This window comes from Hesperophylax consimilis, chromosome 1 (genome assembly GCF_061612785.1).
Source record: "Hesperophylax consimilis isolate HC1 chromosome 1, BYU_Hcon_1.0, whole genome shotgun sequence".
Lineage (NCBI taxonomy): Eukaryota > Metazoa > Arthropoda > Insecta > Trichoptera > Limnephilidae > Hesperophylax > Hesperophylax consimilis.
The window spans coordinates 49326457-49346041 of record NC_142836.1 but is presented as its reverse complement, the minus strand read 5'-3'; the positions used below and the strand labels follow the sequence as shown (position 1 = coordinate 49346041).

General features: G+C 35.4%; 2 protein-coding genes across 2 annotated transcripts in view; one reads left to right on the top strand and one right to left on the bottom strand.

Annotated features, from left to right (window-relative positions):
* The window catches only part of LOC149427052 (uncharacterized), a 421382-nt gene that overhangs the window by 114857 nt on the left and 286940 nt on the right, over window positions 1–19585 (top strand). The gene's annotated exons all lie outside the window — the stretch shown is intronic.
* LOC149427055 (uncharacterized) lies at window positions 11072–15035 on the bottom strand. The gene is made up of 5 exons (XM_089634866.1): window positions 14866–15035; window positions 14569–14764; window positions 13684–13889; window positions 12635–12804; window positions 11072–11336 (listed from the first exon to the last, which is right to left on the bottom strand). Exons 2-5 carry the CDS (start codon window positions 14759–14761, stop codon window positions 11138–11140), a joined length of 768 nt encoding a protein of 255 aa, XP_089490992.1. The 5' UTR covers window positions 14762–14764; window positions 14866–15035; the 3' UTR covers window positions 11072–11137.

The window sequence follows — 19585 nt, the reverse complement described above, 5'->3', positions numbered from 1 at the left end:
ATTGGATATCGATTTTCCCAAATACAAGGTTAAATTTCATTTTAAACTAGCTTTACCCCACCATGTGTTGCTGTGACTCAACCTGTCTATGCAGATAGAGAAACAAGAGCACTTTTGCTTTCACGTCAAACAGATGGCGATATTTTACAAAAAATATTGTTTCAAACTGCCCCATCTATACAGGGTGTATCGGCACTAACCCGACAAACTTTAACCAGCTATTCCTTAGCACATTTGGAGTAAAAAATGTTATGGGCACTTTGCTGTCCGGTAGCATTTTTTTTTCAATTAAAAACAAAAAAATTAAAAATTTCCACACTACATCACTGTCATTGGCATTGCTTTTCGTGTTCAACAGCTGTTATAAGCAAGTATGTCGAAAAGCGTTTTCGCTCTTTCGCACACACTAAATAATAATAGTTAAAAATGAGACGAATGGTGCCGTGCCATTTCGTTGTGATTGTAAAAGGGCGCCAATATAGGTACACACGTACATTATTCAACGGAATTCGAATAAAATATTGCCAGATGGGTTTTCAAACTTTGACAAAGGATAAAACAGTGGTGACATGTGGTGAAAATATGAATAATTAATTTTTTATTAAAAAAAAACGTTACCGGACAGCAAAGTGCTCATAAGATTTTTTAGTCCAAATATGCAAAGGAATAGCTGGTCAAAGTTTGTCGGGTACTTGCCGATACACCCTGTATAATATATATATGCTAAGGAATAGCTGGTTAAAGTTTGTCGGGTACTTGCCGATACACCCTGTATAATATATATATGCTAAGGAATAGCTGGTTAAAGTTTGTCGGGTACTTGCCGATACACCCTGTTTAATATATATATGCTAAGGAATAGCTGGTTAAAGTTTGTCGGGTACTTGCCGATACACCCTGTATAATATATATATGCTAAGGAATAGCTGGTTAAAGTTTGTCGGGTACTTGCCGATACACCCTGTATAATATATATATACTAAGGAATAGCTGGTTAAAGTTTGTCGGGTACTTGCCGATACACCCTGTATAATATATATATACTAAGGAATAGCTGGTTAAAGTTTGTCGGGTACTTGCCGATACACCCTGTATAATATATATATACAACGTTGTGTCAATATTTCAAAGCAATTGGTGAAGAACTTTCGGAGATTTAAGATTTTGAACAAACAATCATATACATTTTTATTTATATAGATCATTGACTAAATAAAACCATTGGTATAGAATAGATAGATAGTGTAAAAAGGCAGGGAAATAGTGAACACAGGGTTTTCTCATTCTTACCATGCCTCTCCTATCGAAGGTTGAATTTCACCAAAACGTTCAAAAGACGTTCATTTCGCAGAGATTTATGACAGAGATGAAAAAAGAAAATAAAATGTAGTAGCAACTGGTAGGTATCTGGTTTTAGAGTAGTAGATACTCTCGGTATCACAATTTGAGAAAAAAATCCGAAAGAAAACATTGCTAAATACGGGATTTTGTATTATTTTGACCAGATCTTAATAGCAAGGTATTTGCCGAATAACCTTATTGTACTTTTATTTCTCGCCATTCAGTCTCATAATGTGTAACATTTTCTTATAGAACATTGAAGGTACACCCACCCTGTCCCACCCCGGTATAGGTGACTTATGGTCACCCCTTCGGAGCTCTCGCATGAATCTATTTTTTTTTTAATAAACGGCTCTACAATTTATATAAATGAAGCTAGGCCTTCAATGTCCCCGCATACGGTGTTATGAAGCGGTATGCAAGCGCTTACAAGTACTAAACTAAGGACAACACAGAAAAATAAACAACAAAACAATCAAGTTCAAGTGTCAGGCAGATAGTTGGTGGAGGGGACCCACACTCCAGTACCTGTAAACACATAAAAGTAAAGAAAACAATAGAGTGACGGGGGAGTTTCGCCGAACCACGACTGGCAGTCCTGTCGAGAAATTGGTGGTGGTTGGGGCGACTGGTGCAGGTCAGGACTTCCACACCCCTTAGCCGACCACCCGGTGGTGCCCTGAAGATAAGTATTGGAAAAAGAGGGATAAAACCCTAAAGAACCTAGGGGAAAGAAGCGTCAGGAGGTCGGAGGCAGGGTGGAGGTTACCCCAGCCCGCACAGTCACCCCTCTGACCACCAACGCTCATCAGGGGTGGCGCAGGTGATTGGCGGAGTCCCCCGGTAAGAAAGAATAATAAGAAGCTCCAGTCGTGCATGCGGGGACGAGGCCCGTTATCCAACCCCTAATGGGGAAAATAAACAAAACAAAACAGACAACGGAGTTCAGTTCTCGCCTGTAAACTCGTTGCTGTTACTAAAAAAAGAAAAGAAAACCGGAAAAAATACATGCAAAAAGAAGAGAAAATAAGAGGAAAAATGAAAAACAATAATCAATCGAAAAAGTGCCACATAAGGGCAACGGTAAATAAGTAAAAACAAAAGTAAAGGTGTAAAAATAAGATCTGCATGGTCTGTAGAGAGGACAGTAAGTATTGAATAAGAATAAGAAGTAAGAGAGATAATTAGTAAACACAAATATATAAGAGTGCTTACAGTGTCTGTAAAAAGAAAAACAGTGTGTTATCCTTAGACAGGGAAAAAGAAACATATGAAAAGAAAACAGAAAATAAGAATTAAAAGTACAAGACAAGTTAATTAAAAAAAAAACAAAAAAACAAAATATAAACGAATGGAAATCATCTGCAACAGCTGGTACAGTAAGAAAAAGAAATAAGATAAGAATAGTAAAATAAGAAAAACAGAATAGCATATACAATAATGAAAGAGTTGTAAAAGAATAAGTCATGGAGCAGGAGCAGTACACCGGGGGTTCCCAATTATTACACTAGTCAACGACTCTAAGCACAGGCCATCTCTCAACCCAGATCCTAGTAAACTTCCTCAAACATTCGAAATTCACACTGTTAGAAACAAGATCGGTGTTCCACACCGGTCTAATGGGGGCATTCAGACCTTCTATCATTTCGTCTCTGGCATCCTTCAAAATCTCACAGTGCCACAGAATGTGCTCGGCCGACTGGTAATTATTGCCACAAGCGCAATTGGGGTGGGTGGACAGGGCAAGGCTGTGAAGCCTTCCCCTGAATTCCCCATGTCCTGAAAGGAGCTGCGTAACGTGATGGTCCAGTTTGAGGAAGGCCCCTTCCATTCTGAGTTTAACTGAAGGGAAGAAGGAGAAGGTCCATCTTCCCTTGCTCGACCTATCCCAACGGACCTGCCACTCTTTGAGCGACAGGTCCCTCATCGTTCGGAGCAGTCCTGGGAGAGTTCCTGGTCCACCCGGTGTCAGAACGACACCAAGGTGGTTTGCCGGGGATCCTCGGATTAATCGCTGCTTCGCTAACACTTCCCTAATCTCTAGATCAATTGGTAGTACACCAGCCAAAATTGGCAAAGCGTCCGAGGCGGCGCGACGGTTCGATATGCCCCAGATAGTGCCAGCAGGGGAGTGCGTTGACCCCTATTGAGAGCTAGAAGTATTAAGCAGTTATCCAGGCGGTGCTCCCAAACAGAGGCAGCATATGAGACTTGCGCAACATATACCCCCCTGTAGAGAGCGTGCAGAGCCGGTCTGCGAAGTCCCCACTCAGCCGTGGAGATTCTTCTTAGCTTCAGGAAAAGCGCCTGAGCCCTGCTGGATACATCTTTGACATGAGCCAGAAAGGAGGACGATCGATCTAGAGTGACACCTAAGTATTTGACGTTATCCACAAATTTGATATTAGTGTCTCCCATACGGATGGTAGGGTTTCTTTCCTTACGGAAAGAACCCTTCATCAGGAGACCCATTGTCTTCTGGGGAGCGAAGGTCATTTTATTCCTCTCCCCCCATTTAAGGAGGGTGTCCAAACCTTCACCAGCCTTACGTTTAACTTCTCTTCTACTGTCCCCAGAGACAAGAAACATTTTATCGTCCGCATAGTCGATCATGATACATCCTTCAGGCAAGGGTAACCTAGAGGAATCATCGAAGGTTATATTCCAAAATTCAGGACCTAGGTTGGAGCCTTGAGGGCACCCCATATCGACTTCGCGTTCAATAACGGTGTCGCCATGAGATATAATGATGGTGCGGCCCGATAAGTAATTGTCCACCGATTTAAATAAAAGTTTTGGGCAGTTCCTATTTTTAACCTTGATGCGTATCATGTATCATTTTCTTATAGATCAGTGATTATAAGTAAGTTATGTATATATTGGCTAGTGAAAAAAGATTTAGATGTTCCTAAGAAGGATTCAATAACTTTCCTTACGGCCACCTAAGGCGTCTTTGGCGTCTAAGCCGTTTGTATGGATGTTTTTTTTCAATTTTTCACTGGCTACAGCAATTTACAAAAAAAAATGGCAGAGAAAATTCTCCAAAAATAATGTTCAAGAATAGACTCCAATCACTTGGCTTCATGACGCCACGCCTATACAAATGTGTATTTGTATGTATGTAGTTTTTTTAGTAGGTAGCTACAATTATTACGTCACTAGAATTGGCGGGCCGGCCGAAATATTATCTCTCCAGCGAACACGTTTTGTATTTGCAATGGTGATAATCTTTTTTTCGTGAGTGAATTGGTTTGTGATAAAAAAACAGGTGGCTAAAAAGATTAAAAAAATAGAGCTATAATAGCAACAGCATTGAACACGGTAAATAAGTATGTACAAAACATTTAAAATAAGTTATTATTAAATTTTTAATTTTAAGATTTATTTGATTTGTATACGGAGGAAACTTACTGATAAATAATTGCTAATTTATTAAGAATCTCTTCAAATTATTCGAAAATCGGTTAAAAACGGAATTGCAGTCCCTTGACGAATGAATTGATAGGTTTACTGGAAAATTTTTAGTAAAATGTCGGTTTATTGTCAGATGTCGGAACACGTGATCATAAAAATCCTAAAATTTTCGTATTTCGTCATTACATTTTACTTAGACAAATGCAGGTGAATTAACACGAGTTCTGATATTATTACGAATTTACTATAAGGAAACGGCCTGCAGTCTCGTTTTTAATCGAATAATCAATAATTTAATAGGTTCTTAATAAATTAGCAATACTCATTTTTCTCCGCGTAGTGACAAAAGTAAAAGAATCGAAGAATTCAATCAACTATTCCGGGAACAAAAACTCGCATCGACTGGACCCGTAAAAAATACGTGCTAAAGGCGAATGTTTTTTTATATCGCAAAGTAAATTTAGCCAAGTTACGACTAAAACTCACTTATCTCTAGTTGGTAGGACTGCATTTTTGCTGATATTGAATAAGGTGAATACCTTCTTGTACCACGTTGCCACAAAGAAACCACGAACTGTGATGGTATAGATATAATTTATATACACAGGTACTTACATACACTTATTTATAAGTGACACAATCGCGACGCACCTGGGGTAATATTATATTGCGAATTTTCTTTTGATTGACGCAATTTTCATGTGGAAAAAGGTTTCTATTGTTATTAAAATATTTCACGTGAGGAAATTACGTTGCCGGTATTTGTTCCGTACAAAATACTTTTTTTATAAAATATAGCTTGCCAGGTTTAATCTTTATGACAATGGGTGTAATACTAATTTCGGTTTTCGGTACGATGCACAGTAGTCCATCCCAGAGGTGGCCCGTGACTGAATTTCACAGCCGTGCATTACAATAAAAAATGGTAACATGTAACACAGAAAAATTAACACCTCAGGTTAATATTTTCGCTTTTATGGTCTCACAAAAATCGTTGTATCTACCTTATCGCTATGGTGAGAAATATTATCTAAATTGTTTTAGAAAGAGAAAAACTCAAGCTTTATATTCAAATGTAGAAGTTAACTACAGAATATTTAAAATTTACACCACTATGAAGCCAAAGGTTCCGACCGAGATTTAAAAAAATTATGAAACTAAATTCAACGATTTTTTTAATAATTATTTTCGTATGAAAATAAGGACAAAAAAGTGAACCTGTCTCACTCTCAAGGTTTCAGCCACTATACCTAGTGCCCAAAGTGAGAGCACGTCATGTGACGCAAAATTTTATATAAATATTGCACAATATCCAAACTAACTGCAGGTAATAAAACAATCTCGGGCCACAAAGTTTCATTGGTATTTCGCCATCGAAAGTGATCTCATCGAGGAAGTGTTAAATTACTATTATCCGAGCCCCTATTAGTCCCCGTCAAACCATTGCTATTTTGTTGGAATTAGTTATTTGTGAGTCTTGTTTTGCAATTGAATTTAATGTTGAATATATTTTCAGTAATTTTTTTACTAAACTTCTAAATATATAGGCTTTTGAACTGTGTGCCTTGCTACGCCGAGCAAAATATATAAAAAATAATAATTTGTAATTTTATTTTCATAAACTTTTAACTACTTTTCCAAGCGATTGTAAAAATGTTATTTAATAAAAAAAAGTTTTTTTATATATGTAGTTTATGAAGCATAATTTATTTTTATTAAATTACGACTCTCGGCTTAATTATGCATCATGTACGCCATTTGTAAACCGTCGAAATGACGTCTATGAAAAACATATGTATGGTTAGGTAATCGGTTTATATAATAGGTGTTATCAAAAAGGTGCTAGAATTATTGGAACATTTATGGAGTAAGTAATATAGATTTTCTGTGAATATACTGTACCTTAACATCTTGTATGTTTTGCCCTTGTATGTAATAATAACACTGCCATTGTGTAGACTGATGGGTTTTAGTGTTTTTTTGTATTATATATTTTTACTGGACTCAAATATTTTGTATTTTTAAACTATTTTAATTTTACTAGTAAATATTTTATTCCAATAAAAAGTAGAATAAATTACAAAAAAAAATATATGCACTAGAATCCATGGAAATAACCCGCCTGTCTAAAATAATTTAACCCTACCTTCTCAACGAATAAACAATTGAATGCAATGCAAAATCCCTTATAAATTCATTACCATTTCAAATATACCTTAATAAAAAACTCCTGCTTAATTGCAACAAACATATGTACTTGGAAAGAATAGAAATTAAAAATATGAATATTACAATATGATATTATGTTCGTAAGTTTAAGTGTTAAATAATTTAATAAATCTAAATAAACCGCTCATTGTAAATTAGGCAATAAGTTTCACCTAATGCGATGGCGAGTATCCTTTTATTCATATAAATTGGAGCAAAATTCTACGCATAAAAAATCTACAAAACCCGGAAAATAATAGTAAGGAACAATATAAAGAAAATGAGAGTAAGGTAAACTATTAGGGGGAGAACTGGATAAAATTATGTGTTATTCCCAAATTTGAATAATTCATTGTAAATATCAGCTATATAATGTAAATAATTGTGTACCAAACCAATCGTAAATTAAGTACATGACTTGAGCAATTAAGTTAAGAAAACTGTTGACAACTGCTATCTTTAAGTTCAAGAGTACACATAATATAATATTATCAGCATTCACCAAACCCTCAAATTATATACACTCTTTGTAAAATCAACCACATTCAATTTAACCCACATAACTTGTTTTTTTCCTTACCAAAAAATGAATTTTTAAATGCAATTGCTTATGCTTTGAATGTTTATTACAATATCAACATGCTATGACCGCCATGACTTGATTGCGGGACCACTGTGCGGTGGTTTGAAATTGTATTATTGTATAGGGCGTAAAATTATTCAAGTTCAATAAGCTTTAATTTTCAATTTTGGAACTGATAACTATAAATCATATCAGATAAGCTATAAGATTGTTTCTAAAATTATTTAATAAATTAATAATTTTATGAAATGTTTTAGGATTTCTTTTGTTTAAATGTTTGATAGGCATCGTAATTTTTCAACTTTACTGTTACTGGAAAGGCACATTTCTTCTTTTGAAAGGCAATGATCCTGAGGTAAATATATATATTTGTATATATACTTTCAGTTTCACAAATCCTCAATTACCTTTAAGATTTCGCGATTTTTACGGCTCTGCGCCAGTTCTTAAATAAAATATATATCTTGTCAGGCTTAGCAAAATTTACCCTCGAAACCTACGACAGTCGGAGTCAAATAAATACCTACGCCACTGCAATTGCCCATATTTATTTATTTTAACTGTCCTCAAATATCCGAATTTTTGTTTTCTGGGCTGTGCTTAAGTTAGTCCTACGTGAAATCTGGTTCGATCAACTCAAAGTTGCTTTGAATTTAAGTGACCTTTTCAAAGTTGTAACTGATTGTGTGAACAATTCAGAGAAACGATAAGGGTAGATAAAAGCAGTGGGTACCTATCTATCTACCTGTCATATGATATTTTAAGTGAAAATAATTTAAATCGATATTTTAAAAATTGAAATTCAGGAAATCAGACTATCCCGTGATTTTTCACAGATGTATGCTAGTTTTGAAATAATAAAAAAACGAAAGATGGTAGGTTATCCAACTATCAACAATTTTCTTTACAAATATATTTCATGGATGGCCATACTCATCTAATCAGCCACTGCACATCCTAGCTTGAATGAAGACCTCTCTAAATATATCTATAGCTTTCAAACTCGTTTCCTCGCTCTGCTCTGCATTGATTTTCTGACTTCTCGTTTGCCTGTATAGTTGCACATATAACATTACTGTAATAGACAGCATTACCATAAAACCTTAATATTAATTAAAATAATATATTTATTGAATACCATATAATATATTTTTAAATTTGATAATTATAAGTATACCTACAGAATGAAGTCAAATAATGTAGGCATAGTTATTATGCATGATCGATAAGCAAGTGTTTGTCGAGGATAATCTGCATTATAAATGTGATTACATGATGGTCCAGTTTTCTAGTTACTATAACTAGTATCTGGTATTATAGCTAGTATCTGCTCTAAAAAATTAACCATGTGTATAATTAGAATGTATTATTCGTATTTTGTAACAATTTTTGATAGTTGGTACATAATATCAAATTGAATATAAGTTAATATTGATGTTATAAGGTCAATCAAAGTTAACAATAATTAACTAGAGCCCATATTTGCACTGAGCGGGGGCGATTGCATTCTCAATCTCCAAACTATAAATACATTTCTTAATCCACTACTCATATTTCAGTATCTGACTAAGATGGATAGAGCATTATGGAAATAACGCTATTAGTATAATACAACTTCTGAATTTCGTTATTAATAAAATATTATTCGTACATCAATTATCTTTAGATAACGAAATGATTAATTTTAATCAAAAATATAATAAAAAACGATAATCGACTTTTAATATTTTACCAATTGCATAATAATATTTGTCAGATAATTCGTGTTGGGATGTTCAAAATTAACATTCATAAAAAGGGAATTGGTACCTGGGTAGATTCAGTGATTGAATTACGTCAATAATAGACTCGAAACAATCCTCTATTAATAATTGCCAAATTTATGAGCAAAATGTTTTCCCTTGTTTATTATTTCAGCTGCGGTAATGCCGACAGATTGTAGAACATCGCGTGAGTGATGATATTTAGTCCCACCTATTCAAAACTAGGAATTAAGGTCATCACCAAAATCGCCAAACTGAACTGATGTTCAGGATGGGATGTAAATAAACCTATCTCTATAGGTGGGCTATAAGTTGTTGCGCTTTTGATATCGCTCCTGCGATGAACCGAGCGGGGAGCGGCGCGAGGTCAGCGGCACCCGGAAACTCAGTTCTTGGAAATATTTTCGCCATGGATCGCTTCATGGGGTAACAACAAGCTTTTTGAGTAAAACAGTTTTACAAACATAACGATCCCTACGGGATTGTTCGGCACTTGTTTTCTGCTCATTTCTGATTATACAATTTAAGTCAGTGTCCCAGTGTACATTTCATTGAATAGTTGATCAAGTAGAGACGGGATCAATCCTAAAAAGAAAATAAGTATTTATATGAACACCGCCGCAGTTATTTGCGTGAGAACGTTAATAGTCTAAAGTCTAAGTCGATGGAATGAATACAGGGTAGTGGTATTAGAAGTAGAATATTTTGATGTTTTCAACCCAAAACTAACGCGCATTTCTGCCGCCAATATAGGCAACGAAATCCACATCCAGCATTGACCTAGGCTAGTAGTAGTTGTGGCTTGAGTTATCTGGGTCATTCTCATAGAAAAAAATTTGGTCTAGTAAACCTGACCGAAATTTTTAAACTTTTTCATATTCACAAACTCGTATATTTTTGAGTTTTTTGAGACACATAGAAGCGCCCAGAATGAGTTACAACGTATACACTTCTTATCAAATCAATACTTCAAAAAAAATTGTCGGGGGACCAAGCGTCGGGGAATCAAGAGTCGAGCCACCATATTGCCTGTTCTACTACTTTTATTAAAATAAACATTTATTTATATCTATACATTATCACTGCAACCACGGTTTATTTTTATTATTTTTCATTCTATGCTTCAACCACTATGAAATCTGGAAACTATTACTTTTGTAGAAAGCCACGAAGATAATGCATTTAGTAAGTTGAATTTATGATAAAAAACCTGCATAATCTTTAAGGAAAACAAAAATAGTGATGGGTCCAATTGAAATGTTTTTCAGGAAAAGTATTGTTGAGTTTGTAGAGAAGGCAATTAAACGATATATGTAGGTACATTCTCACTGAAAATATCCATTCAATAAACACTCACAAATCAAATTAAATTTAAAATGATTTATTTTATTACATGGATTCAAAATAATTATAAACTTTTTCACATTTTTAAAGAAATGTCATTGATTCAAAGTGAAATTATTGTTAAAAAATTAAGAGATATGGAAAAAGTATAGTCAAATAAATTGAGATACTTACGTATTTTATGGTCACTGGACGTATAAAATATTATATAAAATAAAGAAAGTATTTTGTAATTATTAAAACACACAAAAACATTTAAGTGCCTAAACACAAATACAAAAAACAGAAAATTGTAGAAAATGCTTTTTATAAAAAAAGTTGTTATCATAAATAAGAAATATGAAAGGATTTATTTCAACTCGAAAAACTTTAGAAAATTAGAATAATTAAAATGTAAAAAAGCATTAAAAAAGTGTAAAGTAAGTAGTTAATGAAAATAATTATTTAAAAAAATAATACTAAAACTGGAAAATGGAGAAAAAGATTATTGTTTAATCTGATAGGATAAAAACTTGCAGCTGTCGCAGTTGGCAATAAACTTAAAGCCAAGAGCTTTCTCCAGATCTGCGTAAGCAATGGATCCGTCCTCTGCGAAGCCTGCTTCCATGGCGCCCAGGATGGAGGCCCTGGTGGTAAATAGCGCCGAGGTCACCTTCACCCCTATCTCCTTGCAGAGACTAATCCTGCCGAGTCAAACCAATATCATTTTATTTCCTGTTTATTAACATTGTTAAATTGAAATAATGGGATTTACATGAATTAAAATTACTTTTTCACTTTATTAGATACAAAAGCGATCAAATATCGATTGTAAACAGTCCTCTCTTCAATACTTTCTAAATTAATTATTTTCCCCCTTGTAATTCCTAAATCAACTCCCCCTATTCCCACCTCTTCTCTTGCATTCGTTAGTAAATTCTTCTGCCGTTTGTTTTATTTTTCGTGTGTTTCATATTCTCATTTACAGTTAGTCGTTGGTTTTGTCTTCATCAACGATTAAACGTTACTTAAATCATCCAGAAGTAAAAATCTACTTCTAGGAGAAATATTCTGCCTAAAATTAAAAAGTGAAAGGTTAGTAATTCATGTTTGGTCACCCATAAACATAACATAAACATAAGCGATCAAGTTGGCGATTTTGAAACATGTTCTTTCATCAGTGCTGGGGTATCTACGACGTATCTTCAATTCTGGTTTTTTAAACGTGTCATTTGGAAAACGGAACCCTTTTATTATTTGTCGACGTCGGAATTGAACCTAGGACGATCTGCGCGAAGGGACTTATTGCATTGACAGAGGCGTCGTCATTTAAAAAAAGTAAATATCGAAATTATTTTCCTTTAAAATTAAAATATCAACACTGGGTTAACATAAACGGTATTGACGAAGGGTGATTTGAATTTTTATTCGAAAATTCGTAATATTTTGCAAACGGTCGGCACGCGTAAGCCACATAGCCAGCGTTATCCAAGCATAATAAAAAAATGAAATCATTTTGACAAAGACAGTACTAGCAGTTTTTATCTACGTAAATGCCCGTCAATAATAATGAGCCGATGTATACGTATGAAGGATGGCCAAACTCATAACAGTACGTAAAAAGTGTTATATATTTCTTCGGCATTACCAATGTCCATTGGCAATGTCCCAGTTAGACAAAGGTCCTGGTACATATCTCTAATTGCGACCGTTACCTTTTTTATTTTCTGTGTCTGGTTCTATTTCAAGTTTTGTTTAGATTTAGAAACAATCTTCTCTTCTTAAATGATTACATGTTACATGAATGTGTTGACTACAAAAGTTATTTCAGTAAATTGAATAAAAATTATCATGTTTTGTCCGATGTGTACGTGTAAATTAACTCGTTTTTTTGGCAGGCCATTATTAGACGGCACAATCATTCTAGGATCTAGTGGAGAGAGTTAGCGGTTAAGGCTTTCCCAGCCTGGAATGACGGTATAGAATTATTAGAAGAGTCTACCTGGACAGTAGCATTTCCTGTGCTAGAGCCATGCCCCTGTAGTCCGGCACCACGCACAGGCCCATGGAGCCAAGATATTCCCTGACGCGGTACTTCTCGTGGACACTCGGCAGGCGCTTCCTTACTTCTGTCAAGATCTTTATGGTTTTCTCCCCCGCCTCAGTTTTCATCTGAAAAAAAAATTTCCAAAAAATAATTTATTATTTTTCTGTAACAAATGCAGTTTTAGTCGTGTTTTCTTAGGAAAATGTTCTTATAGTGCTATCTTATCTAATAAAAGTATATATCTGCAACTGCCACATCTACAAAGTTGGTATTTTTTAAAGAAAGAGAAATATTCCCTACTTATGTACGAAGAACTTGACAAAAATTTGAAAATATCCTACTACCACCAAAGTAAGTGGAAAATACTGCTTGTGTCGTGATGGAGGACTTTGCCAGCCGAGGAATTGAACTCACTATGCCTTAGAGGGACGCAGATGCGATGCCAACTCAGCCACTGACCGGTTGCACAAATATTTATGTGTTTCCTAATGAAAGCCTTTTCAAACTACTACTACGACTACTTGTTAACCGACGGGGCTCTAATTAATTTCGCTCAGCAACGCAATAGAAGTAAGCCATCTACTTGCATTGGTTATGAATAAATTGTCAAAGTAAGGTTTGCTTGTGAAGTTAGAATGGTTCAAACGTAGAAAAAAGTTCTAGGGAGCAAAAATAAATATATGTCAATAGAATTTATGTTGAAAAAAGATGTAAAATTTATGTGTTGGCAAATAAATGTTTTATTATTATTAAATGGGATGGTTAACCATCTGGGTGTCCAGAAGTGACGGATGTACTATTACATGCTTCCACTGTGGAGTGAAGGGGCGGGTCAAGGGTCTCACAGGAAAGGTCCAAATATCTCCCTTTACCAGTCTCTCTCGATTCGTCTCGTCTACTAGTAGGTGGGTAGATAGACAAACCTCATCACATGAACCCAGGCACCCCCGTTAAACCACCAAACGTAACGACCTGTAGCAGAGGTGTTATTAGTAATTACTCACAATTTCGGAAAAATCCAAGTCTTCGCCTTCACAGCAAACGGCGCACATATTGTAACCAACTACCCGTCCTGCAGTTCGACCCTTCCCCAAACCATTCGATAAGGATTCCTCTTCCAAAATGCACACCAATGAAATGTTTTGTGGAAACACAACATTCCTTATCAGGCCCTTAATCGTTTTGATGTACTGCGGCGATTTGTGGCATCCTGAAAACATGTTTAACTATTTATAAACTGTTTTATATTTTAATTTGTGTTGATGCAAAACCTAATAATAAACTAGTGCTCTCGATGACATGACAAAACTTTTCATTCATTGAAATATTTACGAAAAATTTACATAATATTTTTGATAGATAATTTGGATGTTTTAATAAAATAACATCTGTATCTTGTATTCCTTAGAAACAATAAAGGACTAGGGGACGTCTATAGTTAAATAAAACATCTTAGTTGTGTTTTGTTCGAGTAAATCATTCTAAACATAGTTTATAACAATACTTATGAGGTGACTGGTATTATAAGATTTGGGAAAGCTGCTTCTGTTAATTATTATAACAATGAGGTGACGTGTATTATTTGATTTGGGAAAGCTGCTTCTGTTAATTATTATAACAATTAGGTGACGTGTATTCGTGTATTATTTGATTTGGGAAAGCTGCTTCTATTAATTATTATAACAACGAGGTGAAGTGTATTATATGATTTGGGAAAGCTGCTTCTGTTACTTATTATAATGAACAGGAATCATTTCAAATGAATATAACACTATTCCTATTTCTTCCAGCTTTTGAATTGTAATCAACAAATTCATTTATTTATTTATATTTCACACCTAAAAATTATTTGAATTATTTTATAATTTAAGATATTAATTTTGACTAACCTGAAGTAGCCTTAAAAGTTGCTTCTGTCAGAAAATGCTTGACCATGATGTTCAACATATCGTCATGATGCTCGTCAGTTGCAGTTTGTATCGAAAACTTGAATTCTTTGCCGTCCTTGTTCGTCCTTCCAAACCTGCACCACACGGCCGGCAACGTCACTTCTTTTGGCCTCCTCCATGTCTGAGAGAACATTGTCTACATAATGTAAACAATAAAGAATATTACAAACTTAAATAATAGAACACTTAAACCCTCGAATACATTTTAAAACAGTTAAAATAGCGTTATTGACCTACCAGAGCCCTCGTTCCACCTGTCAGGTGTCGTCAATAGTGCATAGAAAATAACGAAATCATTGACCATCTATTATTTATTCGTGCAATACAACTTGTAGGTATTACTCAAGGTGCGTTGAAAATATATTTATTTTGTACACAAATAAAATTAATCATTTCCATAGACAGAAATCGATAATTAACCAAAATAAAATGGTTTTTGCCGGGGGTCAGATTTACAGCAATAATTATTTGAACAAAATGAATTAAGATTTTAAAATAAAATAAATGGTGCGTTTTATTTCTTAATGATTTCATAACTCATTAGCGAACTCATATTTTTGCTCGCTGTCTATTATTGACGAACACCGGATTTTTTTCTAGAAGGTGTATCAATTTATTTTAAATAACGGCGTAGAACATTCTGAATAAATAAACCCTCTCACGGTTTATGATATCATGGAAATGTATTTGTGGATCTAGAAATAATGTAGGATACTTACATACTTAAAAATAACATAAATTGATCAAATTTGGACATAGGTACACCAAATGGTTCATAGCTGTGAAAATAAAAATAACCCAAGCAACTTTTTTTACTGATCGACGGCTGGGAAGTCTAAAATGACAAATTACCAGATTGCCACATTGGCTGGGCAGGCTGAGCAGGCTAGTAAGATCGAAATATTTTAACGCTGTAATGGAAATTGAAATAGTGACACAAGTCAATTATGAAGACTTTTGCCAAAGTTTTGTTGTTACGTTTTTAAGTAGATTTATCAAAATATTTGGGTGTCTTTTTCTCATATCACTTTGCTAATTTTATTATAGAATGGACATAGGTTGAAGCAGCACGTACAGCAGCAGTCTTTATCTTAGAATGGACACGGGTTGAAGCAGCACGTACAGCAGCAGTCTTTATCTTAGAATGGACACGGGTTGAAGCAGCACGTACAGCAGCAGTCTTTATCTTAGAATGGACACGGGTTGAAGCAGCACGTACAGCAGCAGTCTTTAATAATAATAATAATAATAATATTGGACAATTTTTATAGCGCCGCTTTTGTGAGTTATCACCTCAGGGGCGCTTTACAGTTGATGCAGGTATTACAAAAAAAATATATTTATATATATTACCAAAATAAAGTGAAGTTAAGTAAAGTAAAATGAAGAACAGGAACAGGTGACATGAAGACAGAAGATGGAGACTCTGCAGCAATAATCCTAGGTGGTGAAGAGGCTGGACCAGCTGCCGCAGCGAGAGACACTACCGCGTCCACCAACAGTGCCAGCACGAGGTTCGTCATCCGTTTAGGTATGTGTCTGCTGCTAATAATGCGCTGACATGTGTCTGCTGCTATTTAAGCGCTGACACAATATCCTCACATAGATAACAGACCTTGGCAGCACCGCTGTGACGTTCAACGAAGATAGAAAATGGAGACTCTGCAGCAAGAATCCCAGGTGGTGAAAAAACTGGACCAGCTGTTGCAGGGAGAGAGTCCTCCGCGTCCACCAACAGTACCAGCACGAGGTTCGTCATCCGTTCAGGTATGTGTCTGCTGCTAATAAAGCGCTGACATGTGTCTGCTGCTATTAAAGCGCTTACACAATATCCTCACATAGATAACAGACCTTGGCAGCACCGCTGTGACGTTCGACGAAGATAGAAGATGGAGACTCTGCAGCAAGAATCCTAGGTGGTGAAGAAACTGGACCTGCTGCTGCATCGAGAGAGATTACCGCGTCCACCAAAAGTGCCAGCACGAGGTTTGTCATCTGTTCTGGTATGTGTCTGCTGCTAGTCAAGCGCTGACACAATATCCTCACATGGAAAACAGACCTTGGCAGCACCACTTTGACGTTCGACGAAGATAGAAAAATGGAGACTCTGCAGCAAGAATCCTAGGTGGTGAAGAAACTGGACCTGCTGCTGCATCGAGAGAGATTACCGCGTCTACCAAAAGTGCCAGCACGAGGTTTGTCATCTGTTCTGGTATGTGTCTGCTGCTAGTCAAGCGCTGACACAATATCCTCACATGGAAAACAGACCTTGGCAGCACCACTTTGACGTTCGACGAAGATAGAAAAATGGAGACTCTGCAGCAAGAATCCTAGGTGGTGAAGAAACTGGACCAGCTGCTGCAGGGAGAGAGTCCTCCGCGTCCACCAACAGTGCCAGCACGTGGTTCGTCATCCGTTCAGGTATGTGTCTGCTGCTAATAAAGAGCGCTGAAACAATATCCTCACATATTCTCTGTCCACGATAAGAACGACCTGTTGGAGTACCAAATTAGGTTCGTTCTGCGCATACCACCCCCCCGCTCCTTTCCTTCACCATCGCTCGGCTATCTCCGGCAATCTTCGCTGACAATTCGTTAGTCGTTAGTGCCCGCGCTTAGAGAAATTAACCCATTCAGACCCTGCTATAAAATGGATGTTCAGCCGATATGTCCGAATTCATTATCACCAATTACGAAAAACAAAAAAGGACAGGTAAACATTATTTATGTGTTATTTGTATGACTATTCGATTTACAACAATGCATTTTTATAATTCAAGGATATAGATAGGTAATATATGTATAAAATTTGTGAATGTTGGTGTTGATCGGTTTTTTTATGTTTATAGGTGGTGCACAAACCTCAACGGACAATGATAATAAATATGTATCGAAAAAAATTTTCGGAATATCGATCACATTGTTGATGAACTAGAGGACAATAATGATAATTCGTTAGCTTTTGAAATTTCAAATGAATCATCTGAGGAAAATTAATTTTTTTTTTAATGGCAATGATGATATTTTCAACTTTGGATTGATTTCTTAGCCGATTTGATAAATCTGATGCCTAATAAAGTACAATATATATTGTAATACTATCATCATCATTATTTGAATGTATTAAAATGTTTTAATTTTTTATTTTATTTATCGGTGGGAAAATAAATTAAATAATTAATTTGTTAAAAAAGTGGGTCTAAATGTGTTGACGCTCGTCCTTTTAGGAGTGGGGCGAAGGGGCGGAGACATGCGCGTCCACGGGTTGTTCTAATGTTGGACCGAGTATAGATAACAGACCTGGGCAGCACCGCTGTAACGTTCGGCGAGTCCATCATATCTAGTCCCTATTAATAATAATAATAATATTTGGACGATTTATACAGCGCCGCTCTTGTGCAAAATCACCTCATCTCTCCTAGTCTACTTTATCTTAGAATGGACACGGGTTGAAGCAGCACGTACAGCAGCAGTCTTTATCTTAGAATGGACACGGGTTGAAGCAGCACGTACAACAGCATTTACTGTCCGATGACATTTTTTTCAATTAAAAAAAAATATATATTTATATGTTTTGCTATCACACGTCATCACTGATCACTGTCACACGACGCAACGGATGGTGGTGAGGATGATGGTGCTGGAAAGAGACGGAGTACGTATATGCCCAGGAATCGCTGGTTAAAGTCTGTCGGGTACGTGCTGACGCACCTGTGTAATAAAGCTATAAGTTAAGTTATGGTTTCGCTTTACTAATAGCAGTGTGCAATAACGAAACCACTGAGGTATTTTCGCTCATTCATATAACTCAATAGCTTGTGAGTTTTCATACTTCCACAATAAGTCCCTTCAAGTCCCAAGGTCCCCCGAACATGTATTACCATTAGTAACACTTTTATATTCAAATTCGGTTTCTTCGAGAACTAAGATCAGTCTTGTTTCTATTGGATGATCTTCCTTCACGGAGTCTTCAGATTGCTAAAGCTACTTTATAAAAATACTGTTGTACCTACATGTCGTTTTTAAACTCCAATGCCAACGTATTATAACTACTGTCATATCACGTCATTTGGTGTAAAACATGCAAGTGTCGCACATCGTGGAAAAATAAGTAGCACATCCTTGAGTGAGGTGGGTTTTGTAAAAAATACCATTACATGATGTAATAACCAATATTATTATTTGTGTGAAACTGTAAAAAGAATATTTCAAAAAACGCCAATTTATCCGCGCTGAAACAATTTTAGAGTTTTCTCCCGTTGAAACGCTTATTATTGAACTAGAACTAGTACCAATTTGTGATATTTTGTAAAGTTAAGTAGGTATGTAAATAATTAACAAATATTTATATAAAATACGTATTTTCTATTCTATTCCCTAAGCGTTGCAAAGCATATTGTAACAATTTCCTCAAAGACTTATTTACCATAGTATGAAGTAAAACAACTAATTAACAAATTCGCAACTGATTCTGTTTTACTGTTGTAATCTAATGGTTTATCATACCCGTGCTTCAATATGACAATGTATGTATGGTTAGTTTTATTTATTTATTTTTTTATATCTTTTTATTTAGGAAGCAAACAGTCGTACAGTAAGAAATTATAACAATAAACATTCATATGTTCTAGACCAATTAAGTTCCATTGAGTTAAATGTTACTTATTGTTTTTTTTTTTTTTTTTTTTTTTTATATTCAATAATATTGTTATTGGGTTTATAAAAACAGTTTATTTTTAAACAAGTTCTGCTGTGTAATTATTATTACGCGTGACAGCTGTTTCGCCCTCTGAAGGCATTATCAAACTTTCCAAACAGTTTGATAATGCCTTCAGAGGGCGAAACAGCTGTCACGCGTAATAATAATTACACAGCAGAACTTGTTTAAAAATAAACTGTTTTTATAAACCCAATAACAATATTATTGAATATATAAAAAATAAAAATTAAAATGGAGT

Coding starts and splice junctions, on each gene's coding strand:
- LOC149427055 (XM_089634866.1), bottom strand. CDS start 14,761: ATGTTCTCTCAGACATGGAGGAGGCCAAAAGAAGTGACGTTGCCGGCC. Junction 13,890..14,568: donor AACTTTTAAGGCTACTTCAG/GTTAGTCAAAAT, acceptor ACATGTTTTCAG/GATGCCACAAATCGCCGCAG. Junction 11,337..12,634: donor CAGGAAATGCTACTGTCCAG/GTAGACTCTTCT, acceptor TTGACTCGGCAG/GATTAGTCTCTGCAAGGAGA.